At 45.6% G+C, this 27,991-nt stretch overlaps 1 protein-coding gene across 1 annotated transcript in view; it reads left to right on the top strand.

Annotated features, from left to right (window-relative positions):
- TMEM272 (transmembrane protein 272) overlaps positions 1-27,991 on the top strand; it is a 58,559-nt gene that overhangs the window by 14,911 nt on the left and 15,657 nt on the right. The window contains 3 exon segments of the mRNA XM_082434542.1: positions 4,662-4,742; positions 15,854-15,913; positions 26,652-26,734. Of these exon segments, the coding sequence (XP_082290668.1) occupies positions 4,662-4,742; positions 15,854-15,913; positions 26,652-26,734 (224 nt within the window).

Below are 27,991 nucleotides of genomic sequence, written 5' to 3'. Positions count from 1 at the left end.
TTTCTGCTTATCTGCGCCCCTACAAGCTACTTATTGTCTCTGGAATTTGGGGAAATAATTTACGTTTCCTTTCCAATGATACTTTTTTTTTTTCTTTTGGAGTAGATCCATTTATTTCAAATTAATTTACATGAATGATCCGTGTTTCATAACTCCAGGGAGGAGAGATCTACATGCTTAATTCTGCCAAAATACTGGCATTCATCACATTTTCTTGGTGGAAATGGAGAAAACAACTTTCTGGGGATTCATGAGTTTTCTCTAATTGTGCATTTGTGTACACATGTATTTGCTGGATATATGGTTCACTCCTCTTTTTTTAATTAAAAATTCAATCCAGTGACACTTCTTGAATGTTTTAAGTTATAAACGTAAACCTGCTCATGGGTGAAAAAGCAAAGCAGTATTAGGGTATAAAGTAGAAGTGACCATACTTCGCACACCTTCCTCCAGCACTTTCCTCTGGCCCGACCCCTGTGGCCCTTATACGTGGCTACATCTCTCCACAGGTGACGGGTATTAACCATGTGTGTGCTCCATCTTTTCCTAGGCATGTCCGTACACATGTGGACATCGTTTACATTAATGAGATTGTACTGGACACACCCCTCTGCCCACTCTGCTTGTGATAAGTTGTGTCAAATTGTCCTCCAAAGAAGTGGCACCACCGACGACGTAGCCTAGCTGTTTCCCGCCCCCCTCACTAGAATCCTAAACTGTTCTTCATCTTTGCTGACACCTCATGGTTGTTTTAATTAACACTTCATTCCTTATCATTGTGTGACGTGAACATAATTTATGAAGTCGATTGTCCAGCATTTGGGACCTTATGTGGGAATTCTGTCTTCTCCTTCTGGCTGGGGCCAAAGCTCGTTTCCCACATCAGAGCCACCTGTCTCCTAGGGAACATTCTTTAAGGTGTGACAGAATTAGCAGCACATCATTCTTTTTTACCTCTCATCCATCTTGCCAGTTTATAAAGTAAAAGCCTGAAGGAATAAGAATGGCCTCATTTATAAGATGGATCTAATACCTGTACCTTGTGTTGGTTTGTCTCATTGGGTCTGATGTTATAACCGATAAGCGTATCATTGTTTTTTTTAAATGGATGTTTCTACCACTGTTTGCAGTTAGTGACTAAAGAAAGCAGTCAATTTGGGATATTTAAATTTTTAAAAATCTCTCTGTATCCCTACACTGTTTTTTTTGTTTGCTTGTTTGCTTTCTTCAAAGTTCACAGGAAACTAAAGCAAGTGCTTCTTAGTCCAGTTAGTGGCCCAAGGTACAAATGCTTGTGTTATGATGTAACACAGACAAATACAGGTGGTTTCCACAAAAGCTGCTATGGATTTGAAGACTGTAATATCTTGGGTTGTAGGTATGATAGGAACAATTCACATGTTGTTTTAAAGAAAATTTATACATTTGTGGCAACTCCACCACACAAATATGAACAGTTTGCCCTTCTTTCTCTTCCCCGTGTTATTTCCCTTCCATGACACAGAAGGAAAGTGTTGGCCCCTGGCTAGATGTGAAGTCCGCACCAACCCCTGAGAAGAAAATTCCACTACCTTCTCCATGTTATTTATGTGCTGCTCCCTGTGCTATTGAAGTTCACAAGTCCTAAAACTCCAGAGGGCTGTCTGAGGGCAGGGATGCAGAGCATCTGGAGCTGAGACAGGAAGAGAGGTGTGTAGGGACTGGTGACATGTCCAGTAATGTTGCCAGTGACACAGGGAGGGGCTTTCTCTCCCCCGGATACCCCACAGATGATGAGACTCGCCCAGAGCAAGCGCTTTGCGTCATAACATGGGACACACCTGTTCTTTATCTAGAAGAGTGAGGTTAGGAAGGACCCTTAGGAGCCCTGCTGGGCCATAACCCCCTCCTGCCCTTTGAGACCGGGTTTGTCCTTGGGTACGGGACAGTTGTTTTTCTAGATGGGGTTTTAGTAGCTTAGCTTACGTGGCACCCCTGTGGTCATCGACCTCAACAAGTGTGGACACCAACAAAAAAAATCTTTAGTTCATTCAGTAACTAGTTGTCCACAGCTGGGGGCCTCCTTTCTGTTTGACAAAAGGGTGCACACCTGGTAAAACCCCATCAGGCCAGGGAACTGGCCTAGTTTCATGTCTCCTGGTGAAAAGCCAAGTCAGTGATGGGGAGGAAGCTGTTGTTTAATCTGGGCTTCAGTTCCCCTGATTTTCTGTGTGTAGGGCCACCAAGGCGACAGTTTTTGCAAGCACGTGGTAGAAAGAACAAATCCCCGTGAAGAGACATTCTAACAGTAGTTCTCGGAATCATTCATTAAATGTGTATTGAAGACCTACTACGGGCTGTGCACGCACGTCCTCCACAGTTGTTTCTGGAAAGGCAGCAGAAGGAGGCAGGATCATCAGGGGATAGCCGGGAATTGCCCAGCACTGCATTCTGTGGGAGAAAGGGCACGTGACACCCTCGTGCTCAGCTCGGATGCTTCGCGTCCTGTTTTCTCACTGCAATCAAAACTATGAAAGCCAGTTCTGGTCAAGTGAGAGCAGGCCTCTCAAGCTTGACAGATCTTACGACCCCTGAGTTCTAATCTAGCTGTGTGACCTTGGGCAAGTTCTTAACTCTCCTGATCCTCCGTCTCCTCATCTGTGAAATGGGCGTGATACTCCTTACCTGGTGAAACACGATTGCAAACCCACAGGACTGATGGAGAAGGAGCGCCCACCTACTTGCAGCCCCTGACTCTCCCTGGGAAGCCCTTCCTTTCTGGGTTTCTTGCCCTTTCCTCCTGCTCGGTGGTAAGAAGGACAGGCTGGGCTTGGAAGTCTCAGAGGCCAGGTTTCAAATGAGTCCCAGAAGCCTCATTTCAAATCCCAGTTCTACCTCTCAGTAGTTAAGCAGCTTTGAGCATATGAACTGCCTGAATCTCAGTTCTCTCTGTGCCTCCTGGGGAACCAGGGGAACGAAATGAGGTGACACGTGGAAGACCTTGGCAGGGCGCTGGCGATTTGCCTCTGATTTCAGACTGACCCGTCTCCCATCACATCGACTCCGACTTGCTGTAAAGGGGCTCCTGCAAGATACCAAGCCAGCTTCTGAGGGTGACACATCCTAGAAGCAAAGCGATAGGGAATAAAAGCTCCATATCTCATTGTAATCCCTGGAGCTGAAAGCACTGGCTGAATCACCCTGCCTGTGAGTTAACAGAGGATCAGCAGGAGAGAGAAGCTGCCAGAGCGAGCTCGGCCTGCCAGGGTGGCCCCCCGCCAGCAGGACCTCGCTGAGCAATGGCAGTGGAGTAAATCACAGCGAGCAGCAGCCTCCGGCTGTGTGCTCTCCTCCTCAGTTATCACCTCCACACATACCCCGTCACTGCCAGCGTCCGCCACGCTCAGGTCCTTCCACCTGGGAGAGCCGGCGGGCAGCACTGCCGAAGGCCGCGGTCCCCTGGTCTGCAAATCTCTGCGGTACCAGCAATGAGGCCTTTTTAAAAGTGTGCTTGAAAATGGAGCTGTGCCCTTTCAGGACAGGTTCCTGGAGGGACTTTGCGTGTGAAGTGAGGATGTCTGGCCCAGGCCCTGTCTGGGTCAGCCAGCACCCCACCCTTCACCCCCGGAGCTGACCTCTCCCAGCAACAGGATGGTAGAAAATTGCAGAACTGCCCCATACTCGGGCACTAGGGGCAAAGGGACAGAGCACCCACCCCCGCTCCCAACCTAGTGCCTTTACAGGGCTACCTCATTCCCTGGGCAGGAGAATTTGCTGTCCTACCTGATTGGTTGGATTTTGGTTGTGTATTTTATTAATTTATTTATTTGGCCTCGCTGCGAGGCATGTGGGATCTTAGTTCCTCGACGACCAGGGATCGAACCCGCGCCCCCGGCAGTGGAAGGGTGGAGTCCCAACCACTGGACCGCTAGGGAAGTCCCTATTTTAAAAGTTACGGATATTTCTTCCAAAGAAGGGAAGCTCTTTCTCATAGTGTCAACTTGCTCAGACCATAGCAAGTCCACAGTGAAGCCGCGGTGGGTCTCCAGGCCTCCTGGGTCTCAGTCCAGGCTGCTATGGTCAAGTCCATGCTTACCCTTTTTCCGTGGACCTTGGAGAATGGTGTTATAATCGAGAAAGCTACGTGTGTGTGCGGAAGTGAGAAGGGCTTCAGCTCTGTCAATATATCTGAGTCAAATCTGGGCTCTGCCAGTTGTCAGCTCTGGCTTTAGAGCGAATCTTAACCTCTCTGAGTCTCCAAGGCTCCATCTGTAAAACTGAGTTAATAGTACTTCCCAGCATTGTTGTGGGGATTAAATACAAGAAGATGTATGTGAAGTGCTAACCTAACACCTGGCACTTAGCAATTGCTCAATAAATGGTACCTATTATTACCTTGCCCTCCAGGCCCCGTGTCTTCCCAGCTGTGCATCAGTGGGCAAGCTTCTTAACCTCTCTGAGCGTGGTTCCCTCATCTGTGAAATGAGGGGTGTTTCAGTCTGATCATGGCTAACAAGGCCACACCTGCAGGCCGACCGGTGTCAAAGCCGGCACCCGGAATCCAGGCTGATTGAGGCCACCTGCAGGCACAGGTGACACGCACAGAGGTGGTTAATTGGTGCCATGTCAGTCCTGCCACAGCTTTTCTAACAAATTATGAATAAATTATGTTTGATTCCCAGAACTTTGTCAGCAAGCAAGAACAATGCCAGGAGGTGTGGAGAAGGCGTGTCATTGGTGCATTTCTAAAATTGCCAGCAATGGTGAGTCACAGCTCTGAGAAATGTCCTAGTTTTGAAGGATTTGGGCTTCACTTTGGGCTTTAACAAGTCTGAAATCACATGACTTGTTAGAGCCCAAAGTGAGCCCTGCGGGTGGTCTGTGCTTGGCTCAGCATGGCCCCACGGTAGAGCTGGGACGATAGTGTCCTGACCTCTGTTGATGCCCCTACTTCTACTCCTTACTTAGGAACCTTTAGCTTTTCGTAGTGCACAGGATGTATTTTCAACATAACATGTGTTTGGAAAACGTTTGAGTGAATGGAGTCACTGATACAACCAACATATAATGGCAGCGGAGCTGGGGGACGTGCAGGGAGATGTGAGTGGATTTGGATTGGGGTGGCTTCCCGCACCCCCATCCTACACTGTCTCCTTGCCAAATTGGACTTTCCCCACCATCTCCTGGTGGGGCCCTTGTGTCCAGAGGGGTTGGGCCACATTACAGAAGGCCCAGGCTATATCATAACATTTGGAATATCGTTAAAACAAATCCCAGACCTTGGGGCTTCTTGGGGTGAAAGCATTTACCTCCTACTGAGACGTGTGGTCTGTCTTTTATACAGATGATGTGTGAATAAAGGGAATCTCGTGGGAAGTCTTAAGCAACTTATCTTAGAGCAGTAATATTTGGAAACAGCAGGCAGAGGGTAGAGTGGACTAAGGTATAGGGTCAGGAGACAAGGGGATGGTGGATGGGTGCCCGGTGACTATGGTATTGATGCGCTGATACCCATGTATGATCACCAAGTCCCCACCTCCCTCTCCTCTCAGGACACCTCGTTCACTGCTGCATTCCCAGCACCTCCAATAGTGCCCAGCGCATAGTAGGAATGTAGTAACTGTCCACCGAATGACTAGATGGGTGAATGAATGAACCACCAGCTCCTAATACAAGCTTCTCCTCTAGCTAATGTAGCCAATCCCCATCTCATCCTCCTCAGACACAGCCTGACATTTTACTCCCTGCAATGGCTCTAGGTCGCACAGCCCCCTTCACCTCTGGAGCATACCTACTATATGGGGGCCAGAGTGGGGATAACGGTCCTAGACCCATTCCTGCAGAAGAGAAAGTGAGCTTCAAATCACTTGAAAGACCCTTTGTGAGTGGACCCCTGTTCACCTCTGTGTCATCTCCTCTTCTTTCCCTTCTCACCCAGGAAAATGCAGCCAGACAAAAACACCAGGTTCACTTTTTCCCCTGGGCCTTCCAAACTGCATTACTGGTTGGAAGGGAGAAAAAAATAGTAATTACGCAGTGGAAAAATTGGGAAAAACTCTGATGGGTTCAAAATTAACATCACCAATGAGGGACAGGTAGCCATCATCTGTGCAGAAGTCTGGCTGAGAAGGCACAACCTTAATCCAAACACAAGGGAACAGGGGCAGACCCGAAGTGAGGACTGTTGTCTTACTCCTTTTGGGCTGCTGTAACAACTTGCCATAGACTGGGTGGCTTATAAACAGCAGAGGTTTATTCCTCACAGTTCTAGAAGCTGGAAGTCCAAGGTCAGGGTGCCAGCATAGCTGGGTTCTGATGAGAGCATCTTCCAGGTTGCAGACTGCTGACTCTCCCTGTATCTTCACATGACGGAGAGCAGAGAGGAAGCAGGGTCTCTCTTGTCTCTGATAGGGGCACTAATCCCATTCAGGGGGCCTCCACCCTCACGACCTCATCTAATCCTAAGTACCTCGCAAATGTCCTACCTCCTAAAATACCATCACATTTGGCTAAGGTTTCATCATGAGTTTAGAGAGGACACAAACATTCAGTCCATAACAACCATATTCTTCAAAAATGTCAACATGATATAAAACAAACAGAGTCTATGGAAATGTTCTAGATTCAAGAGGACCAAGGAGATTCAACAACAAAAGGCAATACCCGACCTTAGATTGGATCCAACCAAATTGGAGTATGGATAGTAGATTAAAGTATTCTCTCATTGTGAATTTAAGGAAGTTTGCCAACTGTACTAAGGTTGTAAGAGAATGTCCCTATCCTTAGGAAATACACACTGGGATTATTTCCAACTAAAAAGTTTAAAAACTTAATACAGGAAGCATATAGACAAGAGAAACCGAGTGGTAGGTATCTGAATGTTTGCTCTGTTGCTCTCTACTTTACTGAATGTTTAAGAATTTTCACAATTAACAATTCTTTTAGAATTTAGACTGGAAAAAAGCTTCCCTGGTCTTATCCTGAATTTCTTACAATGCTGCCCTAGATGCATCTACACCACAGTGTTTTCCTTTCGAATGACTTTTAAATTTTCTTCTATATAGTTTTCTACATTTCCTGTAAAGTACTACATACTTACGGAATGAGAAAGCAAAGTTCTATTTTAAGAACAATCTTCAGATATTCCCTTTAGGTGGATTGGCAGGTCCCTATCCGCATGTGAAGTTAGCTAAGTGGGGGAGGGGAGGGGAGGGGAGGGGCTTGAGGCCTGAAGGAGTGACCCTTCCATCTGTCTGTCCATCGAGGGAGCAGGGCAGTCTCTGTCACGGCCTCAGACCCCACCCAGCCACCTGGAAAGCTCTCCTGGGCCACTGCCCAGCCCTGACCGTCAGCCTCCCCGTCTCACACGTTCTTTCCATCAAGTTCATTCGGCTGCACTACGGTTGCTTCCCTGCACCCTGAGGCTGGCCTGGAGGATCGATTTAATAACCGGGAAGCAATGAAACCTTGATGAATGCACGTGCGGTGTGTGCAGCCGGCCTCTGGCCATCACGGGATGACGCAATTAAATGCGACAGGTACGGTGAACCCAGGTCGGGGCACCTGTCAGGGCGTCCTGGGAAGCCCTCTTAGCGCCACTTGGAGATGGCAGCTCAGTGAAGCCAGGCACAGGGGAACACCGGGGGAGAGGGCTTCCACCCTGAGACTGGACCAGAGGCCCGTGACCCTGGGTGTTTCAGCCCCCAGGGAGGTGGACAGAGGCTCAGGAAAGTCCACATACTGAATGTCGAGAGGCAGTTTTATGGTACGATTCTGGCTGTGAGAAATAGCGCATTATTTTATTTGATTTTTAAAAATTAATTCGTTAATTTTATTTATTTATTTATTTATTTTTGGCTGCGTTGGGTCTTTGTTGCTGCGCGCGGGCTTTCTCTAGTTGCGGCGAGCGGGGGCTACTCTTCATTGTGGTGTGCGGGCTTCTCATTGCAGTGACTTCTCTTGTTGGGGAGCACGGGCTCTAGGTGTGTGAGCTCAGTAGTTGTGGCTCGCGGGCTCAGTAGTTGTGGCTCGCGGGCTCTAGAGCACAGGCTCAGTAGCTGTGGCGCACAGGCTTCGTTGCTCCGATTCTTAAGCACTTGCCACCAGGGAAGACCACCCCCACCCCCGATTTTTTAATGTGCTTTTAAAACTTGAAAACTTCTCCTTTTGTAGGTAAAATTAAACTGACTTCGCGTTCCTACTTGCCAGCAAAAAAATCAGTCTTGGGCATAGCGGTCACAGAATTCAGGATGTGGGGCAGGGGACCACGTTCACCTCTTTGGGGGTTGGGGCAGGGGAGGCTCCTGCTCTCCGAGCAAAGCCATCATAGGCCTGTACAGACGCTTTGTGCAGCTTCTAAAAGGTGCCCTCCTGGTAGCGGTAGCCTCAAGGACACACAACTTAGGAAGTTGTCTTCCAAGAAAAGGGCATCCCTTCCTCCAGGCAAGAGGGATTTCCACCTTCACGCATCCCTTAGCCTCACCCCGTCCCCTCTCTCCTGCACAGACCGCATAGCAGTGCACTCTGTCCCTACCATGGGGCCAGCACCTGCGCCAAGCTTGGGATGTTGGGCTCTTTCCAAGCCGGGGGGCCTGGTGGCCCCTCCCTAGGTGCTCCTGGTAGCAGTTCCCTCTGGACTCTGCGAGGAACCGCAGAGCCATCCAAGAACTTCACCCCTCATCAGCCTACGTACGAGGTCTCCACGCCTGCGCACACGCCCCCCCCACCCCCCGTTGCTTCTCCTCTTTGGGCACTTTCCTCCATCCCTTTCCCTTGGGACAATCCCAGGGAATTGCCCTCAGTGGGCTCCAAGACGCAAAATTTGGCATCTCTCGTCAGGGATCAGAAAAAAAGATTCTAACACCTGTCAGCGTGATACTTGTTACTATGTCATCCTGTTACATGGATGGTGGAGAGTCTTAAGCCTTTGGCAAGTCACGTGGGCAATGGAGGTGGTTTTAGAAAATCCTGGAGCTCTGGGCTCCCAGATTCCAGTAGGTTCTCCCAGCACGTTAAATGCAGTGAATTCTGAACGAAACACGTTTTTTTCCCCAAAGCTCCTCCTCTTTCCATTTCTCCCATTTCTGTCAATGCCACCACCATTCTTGTCACCCAAGCTCAGCACTTGAGTCATTTTCTACTCCTTTCTTTCCTTTATTACCACATCTAGCTGGTACTCGAGACCCTGCCCCACCTACACCTCGTGATCACCCTCCAGGATGAACGATGGCTCAGCCTCCTCACTGGTCTGTCAGCCGTCATCACCATTCCACTGGCCTCATTTTTTCCAGTGATTTGATTTTATGTCACTTCCCAGCTCCAAATCCTACAACTCCCTTGATCTTCCTGATAAAATCCAAATGCCCTGATGTAGATTGGAAATGCCCTCTATTCTCAATACCTTGTTCCAGTCTTATTTCCCAGTTATCTGTTATGGATGACCTATGCTCAGCTAAATGGGAGGATTTGTCACTCTCCCAAACCCACCCTGATCTTTTCTTCCTTGAACCTTTTCCTTTAGGATTTTCCCTTTGACTGAAAAGCCTCCGCCTGTCAAAACCCTACCCATTCATCAACACCCAGTGCCAATATCACCTCCTCCTGGAAGCATTCCTTGATTTCCTTGGGACTCCTCCCTCTTCTAGGCTTCCTTACCACTTCATGCACCTCTGGTGGCCCCTCACACACTGATCTGTATTGGCCCCTGGGTACCCATCTCATCTCCCTTATGGGGTTGTGAGGTCTGTGTTGCCGAGTTAGTGGGGGGCTGAGGAACAGGCCAGGTGAGAGGGTGATGCGGGTGCTGATACAGGGATGGAGAAGAGGGAAGGATGCAAAAAGTGAGGCAGAGACAAAATCACTGGATGTACCAGGAGAGGGCAGAAGTGGCACAGACGACTGAGGTTTTGGTGCCTTTATAGACGCAGGGAAATGGGGCAGTTTGGAAAGAGGACTTTAGTTTGAGTTTATCCTCCTGGACCCTTTGCCAATTGCCTCCTGGGTATTTGGTCGCTGAGTGGAGCCCCCAAAAGGTGGTGTTGCAGAGAAAAACTGCTGGGTCCTGGTCTCAGTTTCCCCATTAAACTATTTAAGCAAGAGAGCAGGGGTTACACTTGCTATTCAAAAGAACCAGGTTCTGGAGATCCTGGAGAGCAGACTAAGCTAGAAGCCACCCACTTCTCCTACCAAGATTGCTCCCTTTAAAAATGCTTTGGATACTTCTGGTCATGTATTTGGACTGATAGCTAGGTGCTACTATGTCTTTAACAAGTGATGGTGAGAGCAGCAGAGTTAAACCCACTTCAGGATGTGAACAGGAGCCCTGAGCTGGTTAATCCTGACACCGCCCCGGGAGGCCATCCTTTCAGGGGGTCTTTTTTCACAGCCTTCATTGTCAGGAATCAGTTCATCTGTGTTCTTGGCATAAAGAATGATTCAGCTCCAACCTCTCGATCCTAATATCCTTCTCCCACCGTTGCTCTAATTCTGAATTATTTTCTCCTTTGGGACTCTTGGTTGACTTGGCAGTTTCACTTGGTTCTTTTAAATGGACTTGATAGAAACTCGTTTCATCAGAAACAAGGATGTGGCCCCCTGAGCCACATTGGAATCAGTGCTTAGTAAACTCGAGGGCAGGGAGGTATTTATTAGAGGCGGTCATTGCTATCAAACCCCCGTCCTGGCCTGAGCAAGGTCGGCAGGAAACTCAGCTGCTGTCTCAGGGCTGTCCTCATCCAGACTGCGTACCAGCTCTCCTGGGGTGCAGGGGGATGTGGGGGCGGGAGCAGGGGTTCCAATCCCTGGCTGTGGCTTGAGTGGTCCTCATTAGGACTGAGTGGTAAACAGGTCCCCGTGTGAGTAAGGCTGGTTAATTCCCTCCCAGTGAAATCCCACAGCCCAGCGTGGCCCCCAACACCTCGCACTTCCCTGAGCAAACAGACTCTTAGGAGGGCCTGGCTTAGAATCTCCAGCACTGCTTATAAAAAGGATGGCGCGTGGACCGCCTACTTCACAGTCAATGGTGGAGTTGCTTGGAAACACAGATTCCCGGGTCGTGTTGGCAGAAATTCTGACTTCTTAGGTCCAGAGTAGCCCAAGGGAATCTCAGAATTACACCTGCAAGGGTGAGAGCGGAAGTGAGCCTGAGACCTTGACGGTGGTGACGCGGAGAGTCTGGTGCTAATGAAGCCTGGGCTGCAGATGGGCTCAGGGAGTGATGTCAGGTTTAGAGCCATCCCATCACGGCTCATTCGAAGTCCGTGCGACCCACCCGGGTCTCCCTCGCTTGTTGTTTCTTCAGTTCTCTATTTGATCCTGGGGAAAGGGCTGGGGGAGGTGGTGTCTGAGATAAAAGGGAAGCCACGCCCCTTCCATCACGAAGGGAGAATAATGATGATGATAATAAGGGCCAACATTTACACAACTGTTTATCGTGTAGCAGACCTTGTGTTTAGTGCCTTACGTGGGTTATGACGTTTGATCATTTTAACAAATCTCTTAGGAAAGTCCTATAATTATGCTCATGTCTTAAATGAGGACATTGAAACCTCAGGGGTGAAGAGCCCAGCCATCCACACTGTAGGGCATGGAGTGGGATGTGAGCCCGGGCCATCTGGCTCTAGATGGCGAGTGGTCCTGCTCTCCTCTGGGTGGTCCTTAGGAATGTTCTGGCCCCAGCCGTCTCTCTCAGCCTTGCTCCGAGGTAGGAAGCTTGCGTGACAGGGGCCTCTGTGTCACTGAACACCTGGATTACACGTGGCCAGGTGGCACCATCTGTCACAAGCTCCCAGAGCAGTGAAGGGTTTTCCAGGATGCCGATCACTTTATCATTGTGATAACAAGCTCAAGCCCAGAAATAGAGATGGGATTTCTCAGCTTCCTGCTTTTCTATCACATATCAGCAGGAAATTTTCTCCTCGACCCCCATTGTAAACTGGGAATTAAAACAGATGTGGCTATATTAGTTGACACTCTCCCTTTAATCAGCCACATGGCCGGCAGTGCTGTGTTCCCCGTGATCAACAGATTACCCCGCTGCGGAACTTGCCAGGACCAGTTGCAGAATGAAAAGGCAGAGAACCTTGTTCAAAAAGCAGGAAAAAAGCCCTGTTCAAGGTACTGAAAGAGAAAGCTTTTTCCTTTCTTCCGCAGTCTCTATTGATCTGTCATAGTATTTTTCGTTTGCCATTTAATGACATTTTAAGTAAAGAAAAAAGAAAAATTGTTAATTAACAATCTAAAATTATTAGCATAAATTTTACCATTCACCTTAATATTATATAATGACATTTTTTGCGGGGGGGGGTCAGCCATGGAGCTTGTGTGATCTTAGCTCCCGGACCAGGGATTGAACCCAGGGCCCCAGCAGCGAGAGCACCAAGTCCTAACCACTGGACCGCCGGGGAATTCCCTATAATGACAGTTTTAAATGCAACTATAAGAGCATTTAACCCAGATGTAGAATCACCAAAATTACACAATTTGTGTTTCATAGCTCTTACATGCATATGTATTTGGTTTTTACCAGAACAGTGGGAATAATACACAAAACTAATGCAACTCTTTTCATTTCACTTCTTGATACACGTGCTTTCTACCAACACCCTTTACCTTCTGCTTGCTGATGAGTAAGGAAGGGCTGAACAGAAACAGATCTAGGGTTTGCCCTGTCTTTCCCTTTCTTCTGTGTCATCACTTTGGGATGAGTGGTTGGCTGATTCAGGGAATTCTGCTGTATAAGAAAGGATGTGATAGGGCTTCTTGGTCATTTGTGTTACTTAGAACATCACTGCCTTCTGTCTGCATTTGAAGCAAGTTCTGGTTCAAGTGAAAAAGGTGGCCTCTCAGGGTTGTCAGTGCCCCTGCTCACTCAGTTGAAGACATAACACGCTTACGTTGTATTCATTTTGAGTCCTAATGAATGTCACACCCGTGGGCCCAGCGGAGTTGGAGGACCCAGCCAGGAGAGGCCGCCACGCTCGCCACACGCATCTGCTCACACCTGTGCTCCATGGTCCCCTCAGACTTCGCTTACAAAGTACAAAGTCAAAGAAACATTCATTGAGAAGTTCAAGACCGCAACAGAAGAGCAAGGTCCTCCTCAGCACAGGGCCCCACGTGACTGCCCAGGTTGTGTGCCCAGGAAGCCGGCTCTGATGATCAGTAAATATTATAGCTAATTCAGAGGAGGGTGGTTTGAGGGTAGGAGTGAAAATTGGGGCAAATCAGTCTGCATGCCTGCCCTTTTTTTGGCATTTCCTGGAAGTAAAGGTCAAGATTGGCATGAAGGGCAACTTAAGGGGGCTTCTTGAAGAAGAGGGATGACCCCTGCCATGTCCACCTCTGCTTGGAGAGTTAGTGTCAGAGCTTGGATTTAGTGGTGTGGCTGTGAGGTTCCTAGCTGCAGACACTTGCAGCCTCCAGAGATGACTGAGACTCGCAAATAGATCTGAGATGTTTGACAATCTGAAACTGGAATGGACCTAGTAGATTTAATTAATTAAAGTGGGTTTAGGACTTCCCTGGTGGCGCAGTGGTTAGGAAGCCTCCTGCCAATGCAAGGGACATGGGTTCTATCCCTGGTCCGGGAAGTTCCCGCATGCTGCAGAGCAACTAAGCCTGTGCGCTACAACTACTGAGCCCGTGTGCCACAACTACTGAGCCTGTGCTCTAGAGCCTGTGAGCCACAACTACTGAGCCCACGCACCACAACCACTGAAGCCCTCGTGTGCTCTAGGGCCCGTGCTCTGCAACAAGAGAAGCCACAGCAATGAGAAGCCCGCACATCGCAGCGAAGAGTAGCCCCCACTCGCCGCAACTAGAGAAAGCCCGCGTGCAGCAACGAAGACCCAATGCAGCCAAAAATAAATTAAAAAAATGAAAATAGGGGCTTCCCTGGTGGTGCAGTGGTTAAGAATCCGCCTGCCAGTACAGGAGACATGGGTTTGAGCTCTGGTCCGGGAAGATCCCACATGCCGCGGAGCAACTAAGCCCGTGAGCCACAATTACTGAGCCTGTGCTCTAGAGCCCATGAGCCACAACTACTGAAGCCCGCGCACCTAGAGCCAGTGCTCCCAACAAGAGAAGCCACCACAATGAGAAGCCCGTGCACCACAAGGAAGAGTAGCCGCCACTCGCCGCAACCAGAGAAAAGCCCACATGCAGCAACGAAGACCCAATGCAGCCAAAAATAAAATAAAATAAAAATTCATAAATAAAATAAAAATTAAATTAAAAAAATAAAAATAAAGTGGGTTCAGTGTAAGTAATAGAAAACCCAACTCAAAGTGGCACAGATAATAAAAGGGGATTTATTGGTTCATGTCAATGGAAAGTCCAGGAGTAGTTCAGCTTCATGAGTGGTGTGATTCAGTGGGTGACGGATGCCACTGAGGTCCTAGTTACTTTTTGCCTCTCCACTTTGCCTTCCACGTGTCAGTCTCATCCTCAGGCTGGTTTCCCTTCTCGGTGTCAAGATGGTGGCCAGCAGCCCCCAGAGCAACTTGCTTCCTCACCAGGGTCCAGGGAGGGAGAGAAGCCTTATTCTTGGAAGTTCTATCAGAAGAGTGAGAAAGCTTTTTTACCTTTCTCTCAGTCAATCTCCCCTTGAGTATCCTTGGCCCAGAATGAGCCAAGAGCCCATCCACCAACCAAAAACATATCCAGTGAGTGCAACTCTGCCAATAACTTAGGGCTAAGCCTCATGTCCTTCTCAAAAGCCCAGCGGGAGTCAGCTTGTACCAGAGCACATAAACTGCATAGGAGAATGGGGAGGTGGGGAGGTGGGGAGACCAGAACAAAGTGGGGTGATTACCTGGAGAGGATGGAGTGGGTGCTGAGGAGGCTACCATGCCATCTACCTCAGAGACCCTCTCTCTGCTCTCAGGGCTGGCATTGGACCTCGCAGAAAACATAAATGTGTGATGCTGTCTAAACTGTAAACGTGGGAGCAGGAGTGCAGTCCTACCCAAAAGACATTCAAATTCATAATTTAAAAAATTGCTGACCAAGCAAAACCTATATCTGCAGGCCGTTTAACAGACAAGGAAACCAAGAACCAACAAGGGGAACTGATTGCCTAATCATAATGGTTGCTGTATACTGAGCGTGTGTGTGCATCTGCTAACGCACGTTACAGAAGAGAATGATGGGGCTTCAAGGAGGCCAACTAATTTCTAATTCGCTCAAAGCCACACAGCTAATGAGTGACAGAGGTGGGATTTGGACACAGGTCTATCTAACTTGCATGCCTCTGTCCTTTCCCAGTGCCAGAGGGTGAATTGGTTGCATGAATAGGAAGAAAAACCCCAAGCCAGTTCAGAGCTTTATTCCACTGTGTATCAGTAAGAAGTTGTAGGAGACCGTCTAATATATACTATGGGATATATAACCCATAAATAAATGGAAGGGAAAAAGACTTTGTGAAGCAGATTCCTTAAGTGATAAAGCAAGTTGTCAGTGAACCTTATGCAGGGTAGGGAAGAGCCATCTGCAGTGGGTACAGGCTCCCAGGAAGCACAGGGTAGATGCCGCCTGGCTCCGTGAACGCCGGTGGCTTCTGGCATCCTGGCACTGGCAGAGCAGCAGCTTATGAACTCCTTTTCTAGAAGCTGTCAGTCTTTGGAGAGGTCGTGCAGGAAATCTGGGCCTTCGAATTGGCAGCCTGATCAGAAGAGACATTCAGCCGTCTCAGAGATGCAGGTCCTGGCGTGCAGCCCCTGCCTCTCCTGCGGAAGCCCCAGGCAAGCGGTGACCTCCTCCCCCATCTGCTGCCTTGAGAGAAGGGCAGATTTCACAGAAGGTATAAGTAAACTGCAGTGGAAAGGAAATGAGAGTCTGTGTGTTCTAACCCGGCTCTCGCTCCTTCTCCTTACAGCCTGCTTCGTGTTTCTGCTCTGCACTTTCCTGGCTCTCCCGCTGTCCATGGCCTTCACAGGTGAGCTGGCTGCTGAGCTGCTGGATGCCCCAGGTCAGCCGTGTCTGGCCAGGGGACGATGGTACTCCATCTTTAAACATAAAATGTGCGATGGGACTTCCCTGGCGGTCCTGTGGTTAGGACTTGGCGCTTTCACTGCGGTGGCCCTGGTTCAATCCCTGGTCGGGGAACTAAGATCCCGCGAGCCTTGGGACATGGCCAAAAAAAAAAAAAAAAAAGACACAAACAAACAAAAGCAAAACGTGCACTAGGAAGAGCTGGCCAGGCTGATGATTTCCAGACACATGTGAGTCACACAGAATTACTTGCTGAATGTTTTAAAAAGACAGAGTTCTGGGACCTGCCCTGGGGAATACCGATGCAGTATGTCTGCAGTGAGGACAGACATCTGCTTTTAAAAATCTGTCCCTCGATGATTGTGGTACCTCTTGCCCAGTTTGGGAGCCACTGGGCCACAGTTTTCCCAAGGACCCTTCCCAGTTCCTATGCTCCCATGTGGATCAATATGAAAAACAAATGTCAGGCTATGGTCATTGTCAGCACTCTATACATTCTTCTGCTGAATGAATGAGTAAATATTTCCATTAGTCACATATATTAAATGATCTCAATTATCCAGAAGTATGAAGTATGAGGAAAGGTTGAGGAGGTGGGAAACTCCTTGAGTAGCCAAAAATCGTTTTCACGTCAGTGAAATTAAACTCACAGCCTTGAATGTTGCTGATGGGAGCCTCCAAGCTCTGCACATGGAATCTAGCTACCCCTGTATATTTTATCACAATAAAAATATTAAAAAATAATGTTTAAACTTCCATTATATTGCCTCCCCCCCCCAAATCACTACATCTGGTAGTTTTACCAACTGTACTGGGGAGAATTCTAAAGCCTGAAGAGGGTAATTGTGGTACTGCAGGTCAGTCAGAAAGAAAATCTAGAGGTCCCAGGCAGTACACGAAGCACACCAGGGAAAGATGCTTTTATTACATTTATTAGGGTCCTTTTAAGCCATCTGTGTGCTGATTGGCTCTGCTGTGACCAGCAGCTGTTTTTACTCATTAGCAATGAGCAGGTGTGTAAGTCATTACTCATGTTCATTTCACAGCTGGGCTTTGAATGGAAAAGCAGTTCCTACCCAACAACTTTGGCATCAAGTACGGATATTTAAAGGTCTTTGAGTGAAAAGGTTTTCTTGAGGCTTGCAAAGTACTTCCATCTAATAATGGCTTCAGAGAAACATCAGAGATATCTAGAAAGGCAGGCCTCTATAGGCTGATGATTGGATCAATGTGTGTATTTGATTTTACTCTGATTTTACCCTGAATTTGTAGGTCTCTCTATACCTAGAAATTTTTATTCATTTCAATGGAATATAGTATAGTCATAGGAAAATGGTTTACTTCCTCTGTTTAAGTACCAAGGCCTTCATGGGAAATAAAATGTCAAATCAAAGCTAAAACTTTAAATGCCATTTAATCAGAAGATTTTTTTTTTTTTTTTACCATGGCTGTTTTGTTTTTTTATTTTGGAAAAATCGTGCAATCCAAGAATCATACTTCCACTCATTTCATAGGGATTGTCACATGAACCAACCAAATGTAAGAAAGCCAAGTTTCAGGACTTCCCTGGTGGCGCAGTGGTTTAGAATCCGCTTGCCAATGCAGGAGACACAGGTTCGAGCCCTGGTCTGGGAAGATCCCACATGCCGCGGAGCAACTAAGCCCGTGCGCCACAACTACTGGGCCTGCGCTCTAGAGCCCACGAGCCATAACTACTGAGCCCGCGTGCTACAACTTCTGAAGCCCATGCGCCTAGACCCTGTGCTCCACAAGAAGAGAAGCCACCGCAATGAGAAGCCCATACACCACAATGAAGACCCAACACAGCCAAAAAAAAGTGCATGATATATGGTTTTAAATAAAACATTGAAGTGCCATTTTAAGTACTTTATTGATATTATATCACACAGTACTTTACAGGTAGCCTAACTTATGAATTAAACATATAAATATTTTCTTCTCCAAAATATGGATAAAAAGTCTTTTAGAGTGCTTTTTTTTTAAACATCTTTATTGGAGTATAATTGCTTTACAATGTTGTGTTAGTTTCTGCTGTATAACAAAGTGAATCAGCTATACGTATACATATATCCCCATATCCCCTCCCTCTTGCGTCTCCCTCCCACCCTCCCTATCCCACCCCTCTAGGTGGACACAAAGCACCGAGCTGATCTCCCTGTGCTATGCAGCTGCTTCCCACTAGCTATCTATTTTACATTTGGTAGTGCATATATGTCAGTGCTACTCTCTCACTTCATCCCAGCTTCCCCTTCCCCCTCCCCGTGTCCTCAAGTCCATTCTCTACATCTGCGTCTTTATTTCTGTCATGCCCCTAGGTTCTTCAGAACCTTTTTTTTTTTTTAGATTCCATACATATGTGTTAGCATCCGGTATTTGTTTTTCTCTTTCTGACTTACTTCAGTCTGTATGACAGACTCTAGGTCCATCCACCTCACTACAAATAACTCAATTTCGTTTCTTTTTATGGCTGAGTAATATTCCATTGTACATATGTGCCACATCTTCTTTATCCATGCATCTGTCGATGGACACTTAGGTTGCTTCCATGTCCTGGCTCTTATAAGTAGTGCTGCAGTGAACATTGTGGTACATGACTCTTTTTGAACTATGGTTTTCTCAGGGTATATGCCCAGGAGTGGGATTACTGGGTCGTATGGTAGTTCTATTTTTAGTTTTTTAAGGAACCTCCATACTGTTCTCCATAGTGGCTGTATCAATTTACATCCCCACCAACAGTGCAAGAGGGTTCCCTTTTCTCCACACCCTCTCCAGCATTTATTGTTTGTAGATTTTTTGATAATGTCCATTCTGACCGGTGTGAAGTGCTACCTCATTGTAGTTTTGATTTGCATTTCTCTAATGATTAGTGATGTTGAACATCCTTTCATGTGTTTGTTGGCAATCTATATATCTTCTTTGGAGAAATGGCTATTTAGGTCTTCTGCCCATTTTTGGATTGGGTTGTTTGTTTTTTTGTTATTGAGCTGCCTGAGCTGCTTGTATATTTTGGAGATTAATCCTTTGTCAGTTGCTTTGTTTGCAAATATTTTCTCCCATTCTGAGGATTGTCTTTTTGTCTTTTTTATGGTCTCCTTTGCTGTGCAAAAGCCTTTACGTTTCATTAGGTCCCATTTGTTTATTTTTGTTTTTATTTCCATTTCTCTAGGAGGTGGGTCAAAAAGGATCTTGCTGTGATTTATGTAATACAGTGTTCTGCCTATGTTTTCCTCTAAGAGTTTTATAGTGTCTGGCCTTACATTTAGGTCTTTAATACATTTTGAGTTTATTTTTGTGTATGGTGTTAGGGAGTTTTCTAATTTCATTCTTTTACATGTAGCTGCCCAGTTTTCCCAGCACCACTTATTGAAGAGGCTGTCTTTTCTCCATTGTATACTCTTGCCTCCTTTATCAAAGATTAGGTGACCATATGTGTGTGGGTTTATCTCTGGGCTTTCTATTCTGTTCCATTGATCGATATTTCTGTTTCTGTGCCAGTACCATACTGTCTTGATTACTGTAACTATGTAGTACAGTCTGAAGTCAGGGAGCCTGATTCCTCCAGCTCCGTTTTTCTTTCTCAGGATTGCTTTGGCTATTTGGGGTCTTTTGTGTTTCCATACAAATTGTGCAATTTTTTGTTCTAGTTCTGTGAAAAATGCCATTGGTAGTTTGATAAGGATTGAATCTGTAGATTGCTTTGGGTAGTATAGTCATTTTCACAATGTTGATTCTTCCAATCCAAGAACATAGTATATCTATCTCTCCATCTGTTTGTATCATCTTTAATTTCTTTCATCAGTGTCTTATAGTTTTCTGCATACAGGTCTTTTGTCTCCTTAGGTAGGTTTATTCCTAGGTATTTTATTCTTTTTGTTGCAATGGTAAATGGGAGTGTTTCCTTAATTTCTGTTTCAGATTTTTCATCATTAGTGTATAGGAATGCAAGAGATTTCTGTGCATTAGTTTTGTATCCTGCTACTTTACCAGATTCATTGATTAGCTCTAGTAGTTTTCTGGTAGCATCTTTAGGATTCTCTATGTATAGTATCATGTCATCTGCAAACAGTGACAGTTTTACTTCTTCTTTTCAGATTTGGATTCCTTTTATTTCTTTTTCTTCTCTGATTGCTATGGCTAAAACTTCCAAAACTATGTTCAATAATAGCAGTGAGAGTGGGCAACATTGTCTTGGTCCTGATCTTAGAGGAAATGGTTTCAGTTTTTCACCATTGAGAACGATGTTGGCTGTGGGTTTGTCATATATGGCCTTTATTATGTTGAGGTAGGTTCCCTGTATGCCTGCTTTCTGGAGAGTTTTTATCATAAATGGGTGTTGAATTTTGTTGAAAGCTTTTTCTGCATCTATTGAGATTATCATACAGTTTTTCTCCTTCAATTTGTTAATATGGTGTGTCACATTGATTGATTTACGTATATTGAAGAATCCTTGCATTTCTGGGATAAACCCCACTTGATCATGGTGTATGATCCTTTTTATGTGCTGCTGGATTCTGTTTGCTAGTATTTTGTTGAGGATTTTTGCATCTATGTTCATCAATGATATTGGCCTGTAGTTTTCTTTTTTTGTGACATTTTTGTCTGGTTTTGGTATCAGGGTGATTGTGGCCTCGTAGAATGAGTTGGGGAGTGTTCCTCCCTCTGCTATATTTTGGAAGAGTTTGAGAAGGATAGGTGTTCGCTCTTCTTTAAATGTTTGATAGAGTTTGCCTGTGAAGCCATCTGGTCCTGGGCTTTTGATTGTTGGAAGATCTTTAATCAGTTTCAGTGCTTGTGATTGGTCTGTTTATATTTTCTATTTCTTCCTGGTTCAGTCTCAGAAGGTTGTGCTTTTCTAAGAATTTGTCCATTTCTTCCAGGTTGTCCATTTTATTGGCATATTGTTGCTTGTAGTAATCTCTCATGATCCTTTTTATTTCTGCAGTGTCAATTGTTACTTCTCCTTTTTCGTTTCTAATTCTGTTGATGTGAGTCTTCTCCCTTTTTTTTTTGATGAGTCTAGCTAATGGTTTATCAATTTTGTTTATCTTCTCAAAGAACCAGCTTTTAGTTTTATTGATCTTTGCTATTGTTTCCTTCATTTCTTTTTCATTTATATCTGATCTGATCTTTATGATTTCTTTCCTTCTGTTAGCTTTGGGTTTTTTTTTTTTTTGTTCTTATTTCTCTAATTGCTTTAGGTGTGAGGTTAGGTTGTTTATTTGAGATTTTTCTTGTTTTTTTTGAGGTAGGATTGTATTGCTATAAACTTCCCTCTTAGAACTGCTTTTGCTGCATCCCATAGGTTTTGTATTGTCGTGTTTTCATTGTCATTTGTTTCTAGGTATTTTTTGATTTCCTTTTTGATTTCTTCAGTGATCTCTTGGTTATTTAGTAGCAGATTGTTTAGCCTCCATGTGTTTGTATTTTTTACAGTTTTTTTTTTTTCTGTAATTGATATCTAGTCTCATAACATTGTGGTTGGAAAAGATACTTGATACAATTTCAATTTTCTTAAATTTACCAAGGCTTGATTTGTGATCCAAGATATGGTCTATTCTGGAGAATGGTCCATGAGCAGTTGAGAAGAAAGTGTTTTCTGTTGTTTTTGGATGGAATGTCTATAAATATCAATTAAGTCCATCTTGTTTTATGTGTCATTTAAAGCTTGTGTTTCCTTATTTATTTTCATTTTGGATGATCTGTCCATTGGTGAAAGTGGGATGTTAAAGTCCCCTACTATGATTGTGTTACTGTCAATTTCCCCTTTTATGGCTGTTACCATTTGCCTTACGTATTGAGGTGCTCCTCTGTTGGGTGCATAAATATTTACAATTGTTATATCTTTTTCTTGGATTGATCCCTTGATCATTATGTAGTGTCCTTCTTTGTCTCTTGTAATAGTCTTTATTTTAAAGTCTATTTCGTCTGATATGAGACTTGCTACTCCAGCTTTCTTTTGATTTCCATTTGCATGTAATATCTTTTTCCATCCCCTCACTTTCAGTCTGTATGTTTCCTTAGGTCTGAAGTGGGTCTCTTGTAGACAGCATATGTATGGGTCTTGTTTTTGTATCTACTCAGCCAATCTATATCTTTTGGTTGGAGCATTTAATCCATTTACATTTAAGGTAATTATTGATATGTGTTCCTGTTACCATTTTCTTAATTGTTTTGGGTTTGTTTTTGTAGGATTTTTCCTTCTCTGTGTTTCCTTCCTAGAGAAGTTCCTTTAGCATTTGTTGTAAAGCTGGTTTTGTGGTGCTGAATTCTCTTAACTTTTGCTTGTCTGTAAAGGTTTTAATTTCTCTGCTGAATCTGAATGAGGTCCTTGCTGTAGAGTAATCTTGGTTGTAGATTTTTCCCTTTCATCGCTTTAAATATGTTCTGCCACTGTCTTCTGGCTTGCAGAGTTTCTGCTGAAAGATCAGCTGTTAACCTTATGGGGATTCCCTTGTATGTTATTTGTTGCTTTTCCCTTGCTGCTTTTAATATTTTTTCTTTGTATTTAATTTTTGATAGTTTGATTAATATGTCTTGGCTTGTTTCTCCTTGGATTTATCCTGTATGGGACTCTCTGTGCTTCCTGGAGTTGATTGACTATTTCCTTTCCCATATTAGGGAAGTTTTCAACTATAATCTCTTCAAATGTTTTCTCAGACACTTTCTTTTTCTCTTCTTCTTCTGGGACCTCTATTAATTTGAATGTTGGTGCATTTAATGTTGTTCCAGAGGTCTCTGAGACTGTCTTCAATTCTTTTCATTCTTTTTTCTTTATTCTGCTCTGCAGTAGTTATTTCCACTATTTTATCTTCCAGGTCACTTATCCATCCTTCTGCCTCAGTTATTCTGCTATCGATTGCTTCTAGAGAATTTTTAATTTCATTTATTGAGTTGTTCATCATTGTTTGTTTGTTCTTTAGTTCTTCTAGGTCCTTGTTAAATGTTTCTTGTATTTTCTCCATTCTATTTCCAAGGTTTTGGATCATCTTTACTATCATTACTCTGAATTCTTTTTCAGGTAGACTGCCTATTTCCTCTTCATTTGTTTGGTCTGGTAGGTTTTTTACCTTGCTCCTTCATCTGCTTCATATTTCTCTGTCTTCTCATTTTGTTTAACTTACTGTGTTTAGGGTCTCCTTTTCACAGGCTGCAGGTTCGTAGTTCCTGTTGTTTTTGGTGTCTGCTCCAGTGGCTAAGGTTGGTTCAGTGGCTTCTGTAGGTCCCCTGGTGGAGGGGACTAGTGCCTTTGTTCTGGTGGGTGGGGCTGGATCTTGTCTTTCTGGTGGGCAGGGCCATGTCCGGTAGTGTGTTTTGGGGTGTCTGTGACCTTATTATGATTTTAGGCAGCCTCTCTGCTAATGGGTGGGGTAGTGTTCCTGTCTTGCTAGTTGTTTGGCATTGGGTGTCCAGCACTGGAACTTGCTGGCCGTTGGGTGGAGCTGGGTCTTAGTATTGAGACAGAGATCTCTGGGAGAGCTCTTGCCAATTGATATTACATGGGCCTGGGAGGTCTCTGGTAATCCAGTGTCCTGACCTCGGCTCTCCCACCTCAGAGGCTCAGGCCTGACAGCCAGGCCAGAGTACCAAGACCCTGTCAGCCACACGGCTCAGAAGAAAAGGGAGAAAAAACAGAAAGAGAAAAAAATTATTAAAATTTTAAAAATTAAAAAATAATAATAATTTAAAAAAAAGAGAGCAACCAAACCATTAAACAAGTCCACCAATGATAACAAGCGCTAAAAACTATACTAAGATAAACATAAAAATCAGAAACAAATCAGTCACAGACAACAAACCCCAAGTCTACAGTTGCTCCCATAGTCCACCACCACAATTTTGGGATGATTTGTTGTCTGTTCAGGTATTCCACAGATGCAGGTACATCAAGTTGATTGTGGAGATTTACTCCACTGCTCCTGAGGCTGCTGGGAGAGATTTCCCTTTCTCTTCTTTGTTCGCACAGCTCCTGGGGTTCAGCTTTGGATTTGGCCCTGCCTCTGCATGTAGGTCGCCCTCCGGCATCTGTTCCCACCCAGACAGGATGGGGTTAAAGCAGCATCTGATTAGGGGGCTCTGGCTCACTCAGGCCGCGGGGAGGGAGGGGTACGGAATGTGGGGTGAGCCTGCGGCAGCAGAGGCCAGCATGACATTGCAACAGCCTGAGGCACACTGTGTGTTCTCCTGGGAAACTTGTCCCTGGATCACAGGACCCTGGCAGTGGCGGGCTGCACAGGGTCCCGGGGTGGGTGTAGATAGTGACCTGTGCTTGCTCACAGGATCCTTGGTGGCTGCAGCCATGGCATTAGCGTTTCACGCCTGTCTCTGGGGTCCAAGCTGATAGCCATGGCTCGCGCCCGTCTCTGGAGCTTGGTTAGGCGGTGCTCTGCCTTCTGTGGGCAGACAGGGAAGGAATACCCTCCCCTTGCGCACCCCGAAACAATGGTCTCTTGCCTCTTCGGCAGCTCCAGACTTTTTCCCAGATTCCCTCCCGGCTAGCTGTGGCGCACCAGCCCCCTTCAGGCTGTGTTCACGCAGCCAACCCCAGTCCTCTCCCTGGGATCTGACCTCCAAAGTTGGAGCCTCAGCTCCCAGCCCCCGCCTGCCCCGGTGGGTGAGCAGACAAGCCTCTTGGGCTGGTGAGTGCTGGTCGGCACCAATCTTCTGTGCGGGAATCTCTCCGCTTTGCCCTCCACACCCCTGTGGCTGCGCTCTCCTCCGTGGCTCCGAAGCTTCCCCCCTCTGCCACCCGCAGTCCCACCTGTGAAGGGGCTTCCTGGTGTGTGGAAACCTTTCCTCCTTCACAGCTCCCTCCCAGAGGTGCAGGTCCCGTCCCTATTCTTTTGTCTCTGTTTTTTCTTTTTTCTTTTGCCCTACCCAGGTACGTGGGGAGTTTCTTGCCTTTTGGGACATCTGAGGTCTTCTGCCAGCGTTCAGTAGGTGCTCTGTAGGGGTTGTTCCACATGTAGATGTATTTTTGATGTATTTGTGGGGAGGAAGGTGATCTCCACGTCTTACTCCTCCACCATCTTGAAGGTCCCCCTAAACAGAAGATTCTAATTCTACAGTGAGAATCCCCTTTCTTGGGTTCTGTTGACAAGTGTATTGGTCAGGGTGACTTAACTAGGCTGCAGGACAAATCAATCCTGGAATCTCAGTGGCCTAATACTACAAAGGTTTATTTCTTTAAAAGTTTTTTAAATTTAATATTTATTTTATATTGAGTATAATATTTTTATTTTATAGTTGATTTACAATGTTGTGTTAGTTTCAGGTATACAACAAAGTGATTCAGTTATACATACACATATATCCATTCTTTTTCATATTCTTTTTCCATATAGGTTATTACAAAATACTGAGTAGAGTTCCCTGTGCTATACAGTAGGTCCTTGTTGATTACAGAGGTTTATTTCTTGCTCATGCAAATTCCAACGTGGATCAGGACCCTCTCCAGGGCTCCCCAAGACTCCCCCAAGTGATGTGATGATGTAAAACTCTAAGCTGCTTTAGTCTTGAGCACTAACCATCTCAACCCATGGTTTCCACTGGGTCAAAGCAGGGGAAGAAAACGAAGGATCACGTGTCAGTTTTTAAATGCTTTGGCCCCAAAATGTCTCATAGCCTGTTGGCTAGCACAAGTCCCACAGTCCTGGGTACCCACAAGGGGGCTGGGAAATGTGAGGGGCACATACTGAACAGTTAATGTCTCTGCACAGCCAAGACATGTGTTAGGACCCATCCGAAGGCTGCTCATTGGAGCCAGACTGGTCACTGAGGGAAATGGGAATTGCTTTCTTATATTTTAAATAATACATCATATCATCATTGGTTAAATAGGCCAAGAGACAAAGGCCTGAGGAAAAGTAGAGAGAAAGCATTGCTATGGCGAGAAAAATCACCATAAGAGAGGGTGTGGGTTTGGTAGTTTCCCAATACGGTGACTAAGGATTTGTCAGTAAACACATGTCCCAGCTTGGGGTTGGGTGAGTGAATCGGTCAATGATGATCGTATGTTGCCTGCAACAAATATAGCAGAGGATTCTGCACGCGGAGGAAGTGTCCTCTCCTGGCAAATCCCTGCCCTGTGGGCCCTGGAAGCAGAGTCAATGGGAGCCTTATGTTACACAGTGGATGCATTTTGGGAACGTGACCAATAAACTGGATCTCGTTTTAAGCACAATGCCTGGATAGGGACTTCCCTGGCGGTCCAGCGGTTAAGACTCCGTGCTTCCACTGCAGGGGGCACAGGTTCAATCCCTGGTTGGGGAACTAACCATATGCTGCACGGTGTGGCCAAAAAAAAGCCTGGCTGTTTAAAGGGATTCTTTGGATCCTTTGGTAAAATGAATCATTGATTGGAAACACGGGTTGTCATTCACTGTTTTCATAAAAGCAGAGCATACCTGTAGCCAGTTAACATCCAGACAAGTGGTGCAGTGACCTTTGGTCCCAGCTCTGATGTCCGATGGACTGCCGTTCTGTCCAGTAAGCATCCTGAAGATTGGGTGGCTCGGGAGACTGAGCAGATTCCCTAAGCAGGGGTCGAGCTTCAGTTTGTGTCATTAACATTTTGGCTTTTGTAGACATTTACTTCATTTTCCTAACGGGCATTGTGTTCTTGAAAGCATTTCTCTCAATTTTCTGTTCTGTCTCCTTTGCAGGAATGAAGTTTTTGGAGGACTGTCCCATACAGCCCCTCATTCCTCTATACTTGCTAGTGGGTGGGATCATCGGGGCCTTAAAGGTAATGTGTATTTATCAGTTGTTTGTAGTTCTTGTTGAAATTTAACTTAAGGCGCTGTGGAATGCATCCTTTAATTGTTTGCTAACAGAACAGCTTCCCCTAAGCGCAACGTTGTTGAAACGACAGGGCCAGGTGGATCCTGAGACCTGCCGCAGAGACTTGGATTTTTCCAGGTGAGGAATTTTCACCCAGAGCTTCCCTCCTGCTGCCCCCAGTTCAATGTGCTAAGTTGTGGCTTTGGTCTGACTACAGTTGATGCAAAGAAGTTACCGACTGCCAATTGAATACCATTGAATTCAGCCGTAATCGTGGCCTTTCTCTGTGCTTATTTTTTAAAAAGTTTCCTGTATAGGGCAGTAGAGTTTGCATCTGGTTAAAATGTGTTTGATTTTAGCAGTTCTTATTTCTGTTTTTAACCATAGCTCCTAGTTCTCAACTGACTAGCGTGGAATTTGTTAGCTGCAATCATCAATCAAACGTTAAACTCCGATGTTTGGGGGTGATGTCTGTGACTCACAAGCTTATATCAGTCTAGGGAGGTGATTTGCTCATGGGTTGTATTGACATATGTTGAAACAGGAAAAGTGTTGGAAAAAGGAATATCAAAGGTCCTGCGTAGCCTGCAGTTAAGTTTTCAAAATTCCAAGCCCACAGAAATGTCACACCTGCCAAAAGTACCTTAGGTCTAAAATACCTTAGGTCTAAAATATCTTAGGTCTACCTCCATTTATTAGTGACCCTTCCCAACCATCCAAGCCCACCTCAAAGCTTTCTATATCAAAAGCTAGAAAACACAAGTGTCCGTTTTTCCAAAATGATTTCTTAAGAATGAAGCAATAACGCACACACACACACACACACACACACACACACACAAACAGAATCGAGTGCCATATATAAAATTTCATTTGGACCCATTGTCTGATTTCTTTGTCAGCTTCCTTCTGGTGCTTGGGGCCTTCAAAAGAGGCTGCCCAGTGGCACTGGTCATGATGTTGATCTGAGACATCAAAGGAATGTCTTCAAGACGGCTGTTCTCATATGCAGTCAGTAGCCACAAGCTCTATCCTGTCTTGGGAAACGTGTCTGACTTGGAGCAAGCGTTTGGAGCCTTTTGTGTCTGCGATCACCTCACTGTTAAATACCCTCCCCTTTTGGCAGCGGTCTGGTGGGCAATGTTCTGGAATGTATAAATATAGGACCCTTTCTCTTAACATCCTGATGGGATCTACCTGGGGCTCTGTTTAGCCCCAAGGA

The sequence above is a fragment of the Balaenoptera physalus genome (assembly GCF_965194825.1).
Source record: "Balaenoptera physalus genome assembly, chromosome: 18".
Lineage (NCBI taxonomy): Eukaryota > Metazoa > Chordata > Mammalia > Artiodactyla > Balaenopteridae > Balaenoptera > Balaenoptera physalus.
This window is presented reverse-complemented; position numbering and strand designations above follow the sequence as displayed.